Source organism: Rattus norvegicus, chromosome 5, assembly GCF_036323735.1.
Source record: "Rattus norvegicus strain BN/NHsdMcwi chromosome 5, GRCr8, whole genome shotgun sequence".
Classification (NCBI taxonomy): Eukaryota; Metazoa; Chordata; class Mammalia; order Rodentia; family Muridae; genus Rattus; species Rattus norvegicus.
This window is the reverse complement of record NC_086023.1, coordinates 162218702-162235030: the sequence shown is the minus strand read 5'-3', so window position 1 is coordinate 162235030 and position 16329 is coordinate 162218702. Positions and strand designations below refer to the sequence as shown.

General features: G+C 43.3%; 2 protein-coding genes across 8 annotated transcripts in view; one reads left to right on the top strand and one right to left on the bottom strand.

Moving 5' to 3' along the window:
* Nucleotides 1-16329, bottom strand: part of LOC103692519 (60S ribosomal protein L9 pseudogene) — a 1198372-nt gene that overhangs the window by 578087 nt on the left and 603956 nt on the right. The window lies entirely within an intron of this gene.
* Nucleotides 1-16329, top strand: part of Vps13d (vacuolar protein sorting 13 homolog D) — a 225390-nt gene that overhangs the window by 104091 nt on the left and 104970 nt on the right. For 6 of the 7 annotated variants that reach the window (XM_006239351.5, XM_006239353.5, XM_063287848.1 and 3 more), the window contains 8 exon segments: nucleotides 1481-1631; nucleotides 1783-1993; nucleotides 5034-5281; nucleotides 6148-6339; nucleotides 6633-6759; nucleotides 8022-8164; nucleotides 11519-11649; nucleotides 11829-12004. In XM_006239351.5, the coding sequence (XP_006239413.1) occupies nucleotides 1481-1631; nucleotides 1783-1993; nucleotides 5034-5281; nucleotides 6148-6339; nucleotides 6633-6759; nucleotides 8022-8164; nucleotides 11519-11649; nucleotides 11829-12004 (1379 nt within the window). 7 annotated transcript variants of the gene reach the window in all.

Sequence of the window (16329 nt, the reverse complement as noted above, 5' to 3'; positions counted from 1 at the left end):
TTTGTAACCCAGCAGCATTGATGAACCACTTCCCTCAGTTACATTGAGTGTCTGAGGCGGCATCTTGTTTTTAAAGGTTGTACATGCTTGTAATGTCAGGACTAGGGAGGTAGAGTCAGAGGTCAGGAGCTCAAGGCCATCCTCAGCTACACAGAGAGTTAAAAGTCAACCCTGGCTACATGAAAAACAAGACATGAAACCAAACCATTATCATGAAGCAGAACCTCGAGGGCTGTGATGAAGAAAGTTGAGTTTTAAAGCTCTCCATGTCCAGTATCAGTACATGGGTCTTCAAGGGTAATTGAGTCACACTGAGAGGAAAAGAAGTCATTTCCTCCCGGGGAATGTCTCCTAAACAGACAAGTCTTTCCTGTACTCTGTGCTTTGCACAGACAGATCTGAACCTCTATAGATATTTTCTGTTTTTGTGTGTGTATCTGAGCAGTGCCCACCCCATTGCTAGTTTTCAAGGAATGCTTTCTCAGTCTTAAATTGGAAGGAAGATGCCACGTGACAGAAACCAGTTAGTGCCTTGCAAGGTTCTACTTCTTTTTTATTTCCTCAGGAGATTTGAAAAGAAATCATTCTATAGTTTCTTTATTAGGCCTGGTGGTGTGTTTTTGTTTTTCTTTATACCACATCACAGGAAATTTGGAAAGTTGAATAAGTCACTACCACTATTGAAGTTGTAATATGTCTGTAGGCCTGGACATAACCCTTCCTCTCTTCCTCTCTTTGTAGAAGTAAGGGGTGAATCCAAAGCCTCTGTATGCTACACAGATAACTCTGCCACTCAGCTGTATCTTCTGCTCTATATGTCCTTTTGGGATATACTTTGTGGTGTTATTTATTTTATAGATGTTTTTGAGTTGGCTCTTTTTAAAAATATGATTTATTTTTAATTATTTGATGTGTGTGTTTGCCTGTGTGTATGTAAGTGTGCCTGGTGTGTATCTTGTGACTAAGGGGGCCAAAAGAGGGCAAATCTCCTGGAACTAGAGTTACAAATGGCTGTGAGCTGCCATGTAGGTGCTTGGAATCGAACCCAAGTCCTTTGGAAGAGTAGCCAGTGAACTTAACTATTGAGACATCTTTCTAATCCTGGCTCTTGTCCTTGTTGTTGTTGTTGTTGTTGTTGTTGTTGTTGTTGTTGTTGTTGTTGTTGAGACAGGTCTCATGATAGAGCTCTAGCTGTTTTGGTACTCACTATGTAGACCAGGCTGGCCCTGAACAGATATCTGCCTGCCTTTGCCTCCTGGGTGTTGGGATTAAAGGTGTGGGCCACCACGAGTGTCTCTTTTAAGAGTATTCATGATTAGCAGTATTTATGGCCTGCTTGCTTACTTTAGAGATGAAAACTGGCTTGGCATGGATAATAATTTACTGAAAAGCAATGGTGGCAGCAATGCTCTTGACTTTCACACTCTGGTGGAATTCACATGCTGTGTGTTTTTCCAGATGTTCTCTCTCTTTTCCACAGTTCTCTTCGCTCCCACCTGTGCGGGTGGTGTTTGCTGTCACAATGGAAGGCAGTGCTCGAAAAGTAATCACTGTTAGGTCAGCCCTCATTGTGAAGAACAGACTCGAGACACCAATGGAACTACGGTTGGACAGTCCTTCTGCTCCTGACAGTAAGTCAGGATAGTGCAGAACTAAGTCTTATCTACTGTTATTGTGACTCTTTGTCCCATAGTGCACAGTGTGGCTTGCCTCTGTGCTGAGATAATGAGTCTTAGGGTGGGAACCATCTCCTGCAAGTGCTAACACTTATTTCTGTGGTAGAACCAGTGGTGCTTCCTGCCATCATGCCAGGGGACTCATTTGCTGTGCCTCTACACCTCACTTCTTGGAGGCTGCAGGCCCGACCCAAAGGACTGGGTGTGTTTTTCTGTAAGGCTCCCATTCACTGGACCAATGTAGTGAAGACAGCAGAGGTCAGCAGCAGCAAGCGGGAGTGCCACTCCATGGACACAGAGAAAAGCCGGTTCTTCAGGTACAGTGTAGCTGCTGGGATGGATGCCTGGATGTTGGCTTTGACCCCTCAGGGGCTCTGCAGTGCCTGAGCAAGGCCTGTGTGCTTGTTTCAAACTGAATTCTCCTTCTTTAAAATTTTAAGTTAAAGTTTGCCGAAGGAAGAGCCCACAAAGGCCATTTGTAGCCACTTAAGATGAGGCTGCCCTCCTTGTACACCTGTCTGCACAAAGAGAACACAAACAGGGACGGAAAGAGCAAACCCAAACCCACCCAGCTCCTGGGTCTAAACTGGGAAGCCAAATTCTGGGACTGAGGTTTCTTCTAAGGAGTAATTTTAAAGTATCCTAGGTAAAAATTCAGATTCAAATGCCTGATCACCTAACACTGACTTCCTTGAGCATGATGACAAATCGCCTCACCACATAAACCTGTGTTTCCCTCTATAACACGTGACGGCATCTTCTTGGGGTCAGTTTTAGAAGAGATACTGGCTTGCTGCCTTCAGGCTCTCAGAGACTTAATACTTTAAGCACTATTCAGACCTGCTTTACTTTCCATATAGTAAAAAGCTAATTCCACTATTATAAGCCAAATTTAAAGTAATCTTTATTAAATATTAAATACTGACCTAGAGATGGGCTTTGTTCAGGATTATTCCCTGGAATTTCCCAGCTGAAAATGGCCTCAAGCTGGGAACTACAGGGGTTTTTAAGGACAAACCTCTAAGTCACCATACTGTCACCTGAGGCTTTGTTCTTCTGCAAGAACTTCAACTCCCAGAATTCTAGGAAGTCACCGGGTCTCTGGGCAGGTAGGGCTTACAAGTTAGTTTTGGGCATTAGACCTTGTCTTTTAGTTGGCATATGCACAATGAATGTCTTGACCAGTAATTCCAGACTGTATATTATTTTCAAGTATGTGTGGAACATTCTTCAAGAGAGGCCATTGGGGGGGCATAAAATCAATAAATCAATAAATACTTAAAAATTGAAATCATAAGAATATATATCCTGACCATAATAGAGTTGGATTAAATCAATAGCAATAAGATCCCTAGGTAACTCCAAAACAATGTCCTTCTAAATAATTTTTGGGCCAAAGGAGAAATTACAAAGAAGATTAGAAAATATTTTGAGTTGAACAACAGTAGAAACAGTAATAATACAGACATGTCAAAAATGGGGATAGTGTAAAAGCAGTTCCTATGGGAAAGCTAGCTTTTAATGTTCTAAGAGAACATACAAGTATATGTAAAATTATCTGTTTAGCCTTGAGAGAAGCTCATAAAAGAATGAAAGAATGCTAGTAAAAGCCAGGCACAGAGACACAAATCTGTAAGCCTAGCAGTTGAGACATCGAGGCTAGAGGGTCAATAGTTCAAGGCCATCCTCAGCTATGTTGTGAGCTTGAGGCTGGCTTGGGCTACTTAAGACACTCTGTCTTACCCAGAACACACACACACATAAACACACACACACACACACAAACACACAAAGAGAGAGAGAGAGACAGAGGTAGAGACAGACAGCGAGAGAGACACAGAGAGACACAAAAGCTAATAAAGACAAATAGAAAAAGGGAACAAATTAATAGCAAAATTTGATTTTATAATAATTCATCTTCAGTTAGGTAACTTTCTAGCAAAACAGCATGGGGAAAAAGAAAAAACCTTAACCAGTAAATAAAAGTAAAGTTAAACTGGGCATGGTGGCTCAGACTTGTAATCCTAATACTCTTGATGATGCAGGAGAATTTTGAGTTTTGAGCCTGTTTGGACTATGTAGCTACTTTCAAAAACATGGAGACTAACCAGCTACCTCTCAACCATTCCTTCACTGTAAACAAACGGAGCATTGCTGCCCATCCAACAGACGTGGACAGAATTGCAAAGGAAGGGATGTGCTTCTATGCATTTGTGCTTAGTACTGACAGATCTACTTGGGATTAGATAACCTTTCAGAGGCCTTGGTACTGAAGAGGACTGTGTCTCCCTTTCCAAATAGCCATTGATTACCTATAGCTCTTCACCTAAACATGGGGTCTCATTCGAGTTTCCCTGTCCACACTGGCATGTCACTTGTGGTCATTTTCGAGATTTTGTTTGAGCATGAATTCCTCATATTGAGAGGGAATTAAGTTCAGTTAGGTGGTTTGGGTTCCCTCAGGATCTAAGTGCATTACTGCACCCTTAGGAGAACCTTGACATTTGGTCATGTTGTGCTTTGTAGCTTTACAGCTGTATCAAGTTAACAGTTATGCAAGAGAGACAACACTAAAGATGTTTGAAAAAGTTATAAGGAATAACACCAATTTGTTTACTTAAAACTACATATAGTTTGTGTATGTGATACTGGGGGTGATAATGCTTCCCCCAAGAACCATAGTCTGTCTAATAACAGCAGCAACAAAAGCACCAGTGCTAGGCATAGAAAAATCCCCTTGAGTTATTGGTCATAGGAGTCTTAGACGCCTCCAAAACAGTATAGGCCACTGCAATGGCTCTGGTTTGCCTTGCAGAAAATGAAGCATCCCTACTGTCGATAACACCAGACACTTTGTTCAGACACAGGACTTGGAGGAATAGGACTGGGAGTGACCTAAAGAGAGAAGAGATGAATGAACACAGAATCATAGTTGGTGACATAATGATATCAAATATTTCAGTCATGCTGTCAACTGTTACTCCTGAGATTGTTAGAGAAAAGAAACCCCAACACAGAGTAGTGTAGACTATGTGACCTCATTTGTATGTAGCTCCTAGCAGACATGTCTGGTCAAAGGGATCGCTTAAATGGCTGGGAGACCACACCTGTTGGAAAGTTAGTGAAGGTGCGTTGGGAGTGGTCTTTAACTGGTTTTGAGTGATGGTTACACATGAGCATATAATGGCCAAAGCCCATTAAACCCCAGTTTGTAAAACCTCTACATTTTACTGTAAGCTACATCTCAGTAGATAGGTTTTTATCAAAATCTGTCTGACTGAGCTGAACCATTATTTCAGGAGAAATACTGCAGTTCTTAATTCAAGCTGATGGTTTTCATGTGATTTGTCTTTACAGGTTTTGTGTGGCCATAAAGAAGGAGAATTATCCAGATTACATGCCCTCAAATATATTTTCTGACAGTGCAAAACAGATTTTCAGACAGCCTGGGCATACCATATACCTCCTACCAACAGTGGTCATCTGCAACTTGCTGCCTTGTGAGCTTGACTTCTATGTAAAAGGAATGCCAATTAATGGGACTCTGAAACCTGGCAAAGAGGCAGCCCTCCCTACAGCTGATACGTCTCAGAACATTGAACTGGGTAAGGCGGCCTTAGCATCATCTGTAGTAATCCTATAAAAGTACCAGGGATATTTGTGAGCATTCTGAGCCCCTTGCAGAGATCAAGTTGCATGCATTACCTCAGTGAACCAACTCAGAGCCAAGGACTTAGGCAGGAAGCCATCATCAGAGCCTTCTTTCTTGTGTGTGAGTATAGGGGCGGCTCCATCTTTTCACACCCGTGTATTGCTAGCTGCAGAGTGGGAAGAGGCAAATGTCTGTATGCACTTCAGGGCAGGGGACAGAAGGCAGAAGGCAGGCTCTTGACCTGTGCCCTCATGCCATCCTCACTGCATCACTTATTTGGCCCATTTTACTGATGTGGAGATGAAGGCCGCAATGTTTACTAACTACATTGAGTAATGTTCCTTGGTAAGGGTCAGGGTAGAGAATACCCAAGCAGACCTCAGTGAGCATAGCATTATTGGGGCCTTCAAGGAACTCTAGGATTGGAATAGTAAACTTAAGTTTACTTAAGGGGTTAAATTACATCTTCATCACTGGACATGAACCTCAGCACTCAGGAGACAGAGGCTGGCAGATGTCTGAGTTCAAGGCCAGCCTGGTCTATAGAGCAAGTTCCAGGACATCCAGGGCCACACAGAGAGAAATGCTGTTAAAAAATAAATGACACAAAGAGCACCACACATGTTCATCATGCTGTACAGATTGGACTCTAGGTTGCTTCATATTTGTTCTTATCTAACAAGATGAAAGTGGCCTTGAGGTTTCTACCTTATAAATCCTTAGTGATTTCTCCAAAAGGACTCCGGTTTACTTTTGTTATAGGCTATTTTTGACAAATTTAAGTGCATGTCCAGAAAAGCCAATGTCTTGTACCTTTAGGGGTGTCACTGGAGAACTTTCCACTCTGTAAAGAATTGCTTATTCCACCCGGGACGCAGAACTACATGGTCCGAATGCGACTCTATGACATCAGCCGGCGGCAGCTCAACCTCACGATCCGCATCGCTTGTCGTGCAGAAGGGTCCCTGAAGATCTTCATCTCCGCACCGTACTGGCTAATCAACAAGACAGGTACACACTGAGGCCTCTCAAGAGACCTTTGACATGGGCATTTGGATACCTTTGCTCAGCCGACTGGAGCCATTGCAGACACATTACTCCCGCTGTCTGATCCACTCAGTCTTCCCTACTATGTGTGGCCGTGGCCGAGCTGCTCATTAAGTGTTCTTAAACAGCGGGCTGGGCTCACTGATAACTCCCTTCCTTTCCACTCCTTCCCCAAGGTGATTTCCCCCTTTAACTGTTTGCATGTTTCATGGGTAGACTGGGTGGGAATGATATAAACTTTTCCCTCCTCCCTAAAGGGTTACCACTGATCTTCAGACAGGACAATGCAAAGACAGATGCTGCAGGCCAGTTTGAGGAGCATGAGTTGGCACGGAGCCTGAGCCCTCTCCTGTTCTGCTATGCTGACAAAGAACAGCCAAACCTGTAAGTGTGGCTACATACAGGAGAGGCAGTGAGCTAGCAGGGGTGGGAGTATCAGCAAGGCCAGAAGCTACCTGTTTAAGTAGGACTGTCCTGCAGCTCACAGGCCTAGCTTGGCAGCAGTGGAGTCCTAACGTAATAGGATTTAAAAACAAAACAAAACATAACTTATATGTTATTTGGTGCTGAGAATAAACCATTTGTGAGTTTGTAATGAGAGGTGGTTCTGTTTTATTGAAGTAGGACTTTTATTTGTAACTGGGCCATGGAAGAGGAACTGGCCATTCTCCTCTCTTCCTGCCATCTCCCTTCTGCTCAAAGCTCTGTGCCCAGAGGAGTGGCGTTAGGGAGGAGGCAGCCTGTCCTTGGTGAAGTCTTCAGCCCATGAATCCAGATGAGGCTGTTTATGGGAGGTTTGTAAACCCCAAATGTGCTATGGCACCATCTCAAAATTCATGGGAGTCTGCAGGTGGGGGCATGCAGGGACATGAATTGACTTTTGTTGACTTTGGCATTCTGTTTGCCTCAGGAGTTTACAGGCCTGATCTAAAGATAATAGGGGTGTCCCACATCTCTAAATATTATCTACAGGGTACTGCTGAATCCTTACGTGAAGGTCTCCAGTGTACTACAGTGGGTGCAGATGTTTGTACCACAGCCAGCTTAAGTCTAAAGATGGCTTGTGGTTAGTCAGAGCCTTCTCCTAATGAACTATTGAGAACACCTAATGAGGTATTGGAGGAGACACAGCCAGACATGTGACACATCCAAGAGTCTCTCTCCTCAGAGGCTCAGAGATAGCATTACCTGCCTAAGGCCATATTGTTTGTGGCAGAGCTCCACATGTCCTGGAGTTGTTTCCAGGTTCCATGATGAGACCCCAGCTACCTCATCAGTGCTCTACCATTGTCATCATACTGGTTCCTGGAAAGACCACCCCCCCACACTGCACGCCCAGCTGCCTCACTTTACAGTGTTTGCTTCTCCCCACCCCCTACATCTTTGGACTTTTAAGAAACAAGATTGTGTCATGTGGCTGGCTTAGGGAGAGTACTAGCATTTTCTCCCAAAGGGCTTAGCTCTCAGTCATCCCAAACACTGCTGGGCTGCGGCCACCTCTGCAGTCAGTTGTCTTGCTGTCCTTGGGTTCACAGCAGGTAAGGCTGAAAGTCAGTGTGAGAGGCCTAATCGGGTGGCAGCCACAGTGTTTGCTTGTTCAGAGCCTGTTGTGGAGATATCCACGTTTGCTCTTTCTCTCACCATAGCTGTACCATGAGAATCGGAAGAGGGATTCATCCAGAAGGCATGCCTGGCTGGTGTCAGGGCTTCTCCCTGGATGGTGGTAGTGGTGTCCGAGCTTTGAAAGTCATCCAGCAAGGAAACCGGCCAGGGCTCATCTACAACATTGGTGAGTTATGTTCGGGGCTAAGGGAGGATTGGGACCATTGGACAAAGACCCTAGGCCTCCATGAGTAAACCAGCTATGCATGTTGGTCTGGCAACAAAGTGCATGTTTTCTGATTTGAGTATGCTCACATATCTCTTCTCTGAATGCTGGATGCATATCTAAATTGATATCTTCTCTGAAACACCCCCTCCCCCAGGCCTCCAAGTGTTCCCCAAGCAGGTCAGAGGGATTGACCGGGGACTGAAGTGGAGAGTCTGACTGACTCTAGATACATTGGGAGGTTAGAGAAGCAGAGACCAAAAGCAGGACATTAGTGTGTGAATTTGAGGCAGGAAATACAAAAAAAATGTGCCCAGGGATGTCCTCATCAGAAGGTTCCCAACTTGCCTGTCTTCCTGTTTGTGGCAAGGAGGATTCTGTACCCTGTCCCTCAGAGCCACCTGAGGACACATGAAACATTTCCTGAAAGTTGAGGGCCGGTTGGCTTTAAGTATTCCTCAGCTTTAACATGTTAGCAGTGTGTCTTTGTAGTAAATCATTTCCAGGGACTTCACAGCCATATTTATCAGGACCAGAACTGCTTGGTCCTGTGGAGCTTTCTGCAGTTCTGGGAGTGCGCACAGGACAGTAGCATAAGCTACATGTAGCACCTGGGTGCTAGCTCCTGGGAAGATGGTTGTGTGGCCACGGGAGGCAGCAGCTTCTCATTTTAATCACCTTTGTTTTAAGATTTATTTTATTTTATTTGTATGGGTGTTTTGTATGCTTTATAGCTTGTATACCTTGTGCATATTTAGTGCCTGAGGAGGCCAGAAGACATCATAGGATTCTCTAGAACACTGTACAATGTTGATGTTGGTCTAGACAGTTTTGTAGGATGAAGAACTATACTGGCCCAATTTGTAGGAAAATGTGTAGGATTTTTAAAAAATGTATTCCTTTGTTTATTTAGTGTGTGTGTGTGTGTGTGTGTGTGTGTGTGTGTGTGTGTGTGTGTGTGTACCCACATGCATTAGAACATAGTTTGCTAGAGTTTGGTTCTTTCCTTCCATTGCATGGGGCTTGGGAATTGAACTCAGGTTGTCAGCCGTGGAGGCAATCACTGATAGCTGCTGAGCCATCTTGGCTCCTTCACTTAAGGATTCTTGCGAGAGGAATTGTCCAGGTGTAGTTTCCTTTTCAGGAAACTTTCAACTTGGGTTTGTATTCATGCTCCCATGTAAGCTGCCTCCTTACTGTGGACATAAAGATCTTAAAAAGAAGCCAGCTTCACCTACATTGGCAAGGCTGCCTCATGCTGGGCTTGGCTTTCTGCTGTCTGTCTTGTCTGTAATTTATTTTCCAAAGCAAGGTACCCAGATTGGCTGGAGGCTGTATTTGGGACAGATTTGGGAAGGGAAAGGAATGAAAGTTACTCTTTTGGCACAGTTCCTGCTCAGAGCCACAGAGCTGTGACAGAGAAGCAAGTGGAGCAGTGAGCACACATGTAAACGTGCATGCATGTGTAACCGGTCTGCAGGAGTAGCCCTGAAAGCATGTGTAACCTTGCATATCTGTTACCGTGTGCTAGGAGAGTTCTTTACACATCTGTCTTCTGATTCTGTCATTTTTCAAGTGAAGGTGTAGAAGGACGGGCCAAGGTAGGATCTTGGTCAGGTTTGTTAAATTTGTGTATGTGTTGTCAAGGTAATCTGTGAACTCCTAGTGTTACATCCAGCTTTCCCTAGGAAATGTTTACATCACAATCCCAAACAGAAAAGCTGGGGACATGCACCTTGAAAACAAAGGATTTCGTGTGTATCTTGATCTTACCTCAATTTATTGGGGATCTACCAGGGCAAACTAGGATGGAAAGGAAACACAAAGCCCACTTTTTTCCAAAAATAGAGTGTTTGTACGGCTCTGGCTGACTATTTGTACTTGCAAATTAAGCTTGGCTTTTGAAGTACATTTCATATTAGCTAAGATCTTCTGACTCTAATGTTGATTTCTGGTAACTAAAGCTTTTCTTTTTTGTCCCAGAAGAAAAGTGGGTTGTGTGTCCCATCACCCTAGAGCTATGTGGTTTTTCTTAGGTAAGAGTTCCAGAGACACTTTGTAGAGACTGCTCAGTCTCTTGAAATCAGCTGACTTCTCAGACCTGTTCAAGGCATATTAAGGAGTCAGTAGACCGTGGTACCTGTAACTCGGAGGGGTGCCCTGCCTAGGCTGGATCCCCACCTTAGCATCTACAACTGCATGACCTAGAGCAGGGGATTCCACTTCTCATGCCTTAGTTTCCTCAGCTGTAGGGGAAGTGATTAGGTTAATACTGTTGTTCCAGAGAAGTGTTACAAGAATTACGTGTATAGCCACAGAGAGGGCTTAAAGTGTATGAAGGGGTAGGTGAATATCGAGCTATAGGTATAAATATTTTTAATTATTGTATAGCCAGAACTCAGCACAGTGCTTTGGACTTATTTCCTGTATTTATTGTCATAGTGAATGAGTGAGTCTTCCCACTGACTTGTATTTTTTAAAAATTGTCATCAGATTTTACAAGGCAACTCAGTGTGACTGCAATTTCTTTATGTGAAACTTGTTGTTTGGAGATTTTTTAGTTTGTACTAAGTAGGGAAGACCTATTTTTAGTGAATAAATAAATCCTAGCATCAAATATGAGTTGATTTATTGGACAGTAGGTAAAATTACTAGAGGAAATTCTAGCTAAAGTGCTTGATTGAGTTCAGGTTGGTACAGAATCTAACTAAGTAGTCTGAGATTTCCACTCTGTCCTTTAACAAAGGCAGGTTTTCTGGGACGAAGTTTGTGTCCCAAGTGCCAGCATCATTGTTGCACATGGATCTGCCTGAGTGCTCTGATTCATAAGCAGCTAAGCATTGTGTGATCAAACACTTGTGTGTCTTAGCTGCTGTTATAATGGCTTATTCAGGGTAAAGAAACTAGGAATTAAAAGGATATTTGAATTGCTCCTGAAACTTTTAAACATTTGTATGCATGTGTATTTTCCATGGTGCATGTGTGGAGGTGAGAGGACAAGCTATAGGAGCCTTTTTTCTTTCTGAGTTCAAGGGATCAAAGTCAGGTTGTCAAACTTGGTGGCAAGCACCTATAACCACTTAGCCACCTTGCCAGCTCTTCTCCTCAAGTCTTTCTAAAGCCTAAACAGGCATAAGGAACAATACATTGTAAGCAATTGATATTTCCATTTCATTCTGGAAAGGCTTCATTCCTTCTCCAGGTGTCATATTTGTTTGCTCAGAAGAACTAAAGAATTATGAAAGCCAGTTATTTTTGTCAGACCAGGAATTTTCTGTCATGATTAATCAATGAAATGGTTCTTGTCATTTGTAGGTATTGATGTCAAGAAAGGCCGAGGTCGCTATATTGACACTTGTATGGTCATCTTTGCCCCTCGTTACCTGTTAGATAATAAATCATCTCACAAGCTTGCATTTGCACAAAGGGAATTTGCCCGGGGACAGGTAAGCAGTTTGCTTTGATAAATGAGCAGAACTTGTTTAATGTTGAGGATTGCTTCTCATTAAGACTGTTTTGTGTTGTGAGGGACCCAACAGGGTCAGAATAGGCACCTGGTAAGAAAGGTACGTGACTTGTTCAGGTATTGAGTAGACTTACTAAAGCCATGATCTGTGTGTCTTAGGGAACAGCCAATCCCAGTGGCTACATTTCCACCTTGCCTGGATCCAGTGTGGTCTTCCACTGGCCACGCAATGACTACGATCAGCTGTTGTGTGTCAGGTTGATGGACGTTCCCAATTGTATCTGGTCTGGAGGCTTTGAAGTCAATAAGAATAATTCCTTCCATATCAACATGAGGTAAGTCTGAGGCTTGAAAGAGACAAGCTATGTTTATGGCTCAAATAAAATTCTTAGAACTTGTAAAATTCCAGAGAAGTGTGAACATTTTGGTGGGATGAGTTGTAGAAGGTATTGGCAGCTTTAAGTGATGAATACAGTTCTGTGGTTTTCAGGGTGTGTGAAATCCAGAGTGACTGCGTGTAACTCAAAGTCGCTGTCTGTGTTTAGATGATACCACTGATGGAAACTCTCTGCTTATTCTTATGCATTTGAATGCTCTCTGGTACTGTTCCGGTAAATTATCTGGCCTTCTGTTCTAGTTTCATTTCTGTTACTGTGATAAAACACCCTGACTACCGCCCCCCAAAAAGAAAAAAAAAAAAACAGCTTGAGAAAAAAACAGATTTATTTCGGTGTGTACTTTCAGGTTACAGTGCAAAACAGTGGAGCGCTTAAGGCTGGAACTCCCAACAGCAGGTGTTACATCACAGCCAAGAGCCGGGGGTGGGGGGGATGTACGCATACTCACCTGCTTATTACATGTGCTTAGCTCTGTTTCTCCGCTGCTCTAGGTCAGGGTCCTTTGTTAGGTCTTCTCATATTGATTCACTAAATTAAGACAGTCCCCACAGAGATAGCCACAGGCTATCAGTGTGAGACAATCCCTCAATCAGACTTTCTTCCCAGGTGATTTTTGGTTATGTCAAGTTGACAAAGCTAAACATCACATCTTCTTTGCTTTCTCCAATGAGCCTCAGGTCTGTGTTAGAAAAATCAACCACATTCAGGATGACTTAATATCCTTCCTGTTTCCTCAAATGCGTTTGTTGCTGTCGTATTTTTGCACTTGAACTCACCGTGTAATATACAGGCTAGGTGAGCAGTTTGCCCCTGAGCATGTTCCTAGCCTCATCTAATAACAGCAGTTTTATTTTTATCTTGAGGGTAAAATTTTTTTGCTGGGATTTTTTGCTGGCTGACCTTGACCTTCTCCGCCACAGTGCATAATCACATTGCTGCATACCTGTGAGGGTCTGTGCAACCACCAAAGCCAACAGAGTAAGGATCCAAGGCAGGCAAGAAGGTAGTTTTGTTCAGCACTACTTGATAGTTGGTATTAATTCAAATTACTTCTGAGTAGTTTATTTTAGGCACATTGAAGTACAGCACAATTTGGTGAAAATTTCAAGTAATAATTAACTCAGCCTGTGTGCACAATAACGCTTAAGACATGACTACCTGAAACTCTTTGTAAGGTACATATGACATCTTCCATAAAGATAGTTTCTGTACATTTACAAGTTCATGATAACAGTCTGGGGGGGAAGAGTTGGTATGGCCTCAGCCACACAGATAGTGAAAGGTCACTAGGCTCTCAGCCGTCTGGGCAGATAACAGGTTAAATGCAATTCTCCCTTTAAAGGAACAATCCTGTGTGTTCAATATTCCTGGTTCCCCAAGTGCTTATCTGTGGGCACAAAGACTTCTGTGTTTCTCACTCATACCCCTTGGCCAGCCTATGCACATTCACAGTCCTGCTTACCTTTGACCAGCTCTTACACACACTGATGCTCACAGAGGGATGTTAAGGTATCTTTTATTCTCCTGGAGTAATTGTCTCAGGCTTACTGCATCTGGTTGCTAACCTAGGCCGATTCTAGCCCATACAATCTAATTCAGGCCTACAATGTTTTCAGCCTCTGATACTTTCTGCTGAATAAGCTCACCTGTTCTTATTCTTTCTGAGCTCTGGCTGCCTGGTTCATTGCACCTGTCTGGACTCAATCTCCTCTTTAAACTGATTGATTGACTCAATATGGCTTCTCTCTCAGCCTCTGACTGAATTGCTCTGCTTGGCTTCAAAGTAAATCTGGCAAACTGTTCTAATCATCTGGCTTCTTCTCATTCTCTCACTCATTCTTTCTTCACCCATGTCTAGCTTGTTTTTTCTTCAATCTGTCTCTGTACAACTCTCTGGGTAAAACTGCCTCCTCTCCTTCTCTGCGCTGCCCCTCAAGTAGCTTCCCATTCTACTCTCTTCTTGTGAGAGTTGGGCATATCCTATTCTGTCAAGTCTTTCTCTGATTCATCACTTTGAAACATGGGTGCTTTCCTCTACAAACTAACTTTACTTTAAATGTGTGTACTAAGCTAAGTGTCTTAGAAGGATTAAAGGTGTGTACTAAGAGCTGAACCACACCACAACTAGAAACAAGGTTTTTTTTTTTTTCAGTAAATAACACAATCTTGGAGTTCACAGTGTGATCAAATATCCTGCAACACAGGGAGCTTCTAGAGCAGCAGTTCTCAACCTTCCTAATGCTGTGACCTTTAATACAGCTCCTCATGTTGTGGTGACCCCAGATCATAAAGTTATTTCATTGCTACTTCTTAACAGTGATTTTGCTACTGTTATGAATCCTAATATAAATATCTGTCTTTTCTGATGGTCTTGGTAGACCCCTGTGAAAGGGTTAGCTGACTCCCAAAGGGGTCAGGACCCATAGGTTGAGAATCATTGCTTCATCTCCTATAAAACTCTATACCAATTAAAAAATTCCCCATTTCCTTTGCCCCAGCCCTCAGCAGCCCCATTCTACATGGTAGATCTAGAAATTTGACCACTCAAGAACATGTATTAGTGGAAATGTGTAGCATGTCTCTTGTTTGTTGACTATCTTACTTAGGATAATACCCTTTAAGGTTCATCCGTGTGGCATGGGTCAGCCTGTTTCTTCCTGTTTAAGGCTGAATAGCATCCCAGCATGTGCCTGTTCCACATTTGGTTTATCTGTCTGCTGATGGTTCCACTTTTTGGTTCCTCCTTTGAGCACAGATGTGCACACGTACGCTCCAGACCCTGGTTTCAGTTCTTTTGTGTCGAGTCACAGTATGTAATCATTGGATCATATGGATTTTTTAATTTGTTTGTTTTTTGAGACAGGGGTCTCATTCTGTATAGCCTGCAATTTGCTATATAGACCAGGCTGACCTAGAACTCATAGAGATCTGCTTGACTCTCTGCCTTCTGAGTTCTGTAAATAAAGGTATGCACCACCATGCCCAGCTGTAATTTTAATTTTTTTCTTCAATACAAAGTTTTACTGTGTTGTCCAGGGTAGTCTTGAAATGGGAGCTCCAACAATCTTCCCACCTCAGCCTTCTGAATGGCCAGGATTGCAGATGTAGGCCACTGGCTTTCTCACATGCAGTGCTGTGTTTTATTAGGGTTATAGCATTTTAGATTTACTATGAACTGTGGCTGGGGACTCCAGTTTCTCCACAGCTTACCAACACTTACCATTTCCTGTTGGGATATCCGTGGTGGCTATTCCTACAAGCAATAAGTGGGGATCTCCCTGTGGATTGTTGCCTCTGGGCATTAAGCTCAGGCTCGCAGAAATGCCAACGGATGCAGTGCTACTGAGCGCCCCCAGCATCACAATGGCACTGACTCCAGAGGTCATTTCATGGCTTGGTGGCCATTTATCTGCCTTCATTGGATCTTCTGCCCACTTCTGAGCTGGTTGTTGGGTTTTTGGATGTTTGCCTTGACCAGACAGGTGATTTTCAGTCTCCTAGACTGTCTGTCCATGCTACTGCTTGTCTGCTGGGAGAGTGTTGTTGTCAAATCAGTTTACAGGTGCTTTGGTGGCTTTTGTCAGATCCAGTGCAATGAAGCTGTTTTCCTTTGTTTGCTTGATGGTTTTATGGTCTCGGTTCTTGTGTGTAGTGTACCTGTGAGGGTCCTCTTGTCACCAGTGTGGATGTTGGAAGGCCTTTGGCAGTCCACACCAGGGCTCTGTTCCCGGCTTCCCATTCGTTGACTGGTCTGTGTGCTAGCACTAGTGTTAATAGCTGCACTTCATAGCACCCTTTGAAATGAGCAGCAAGAGACCTTCAGACTGGTTTTGGTGGCTCTTTTGTTCAGAGAGTTTGTTCAGAAAATTCATGAGTTTTGTAGGAATTTTATGATTGTTTTTCTATTTCTGCTAAAAACATGCTTTTGGGAGCCATTCATTGGACTGGGATTAAACATGATTGCTTTAAAAAGGTGAGGGTGGATGGAAAGGAAGGTGTGTGCCTTGTGGTAATCCTTTATAAATGGCTTCAGTGTGTATTCTAAGCTACTGTGTGATCAGTGCCATCCATTTCTTTTCCTTTCCCCAATGTTTCATCTGGAAACAATTTGAATGGCAAGTCTCAGGAGCCTCTTCATCTCACACCTCCACTGATGTCAGCATTTTACTAAGTCCTACTTCTGTCCCTTCCTCCCTCTCCCCATACCTGCCTGGTGGATTGAGCATGTGTGAGCACACTTTGCTGAACTGCAGGAAAATCAG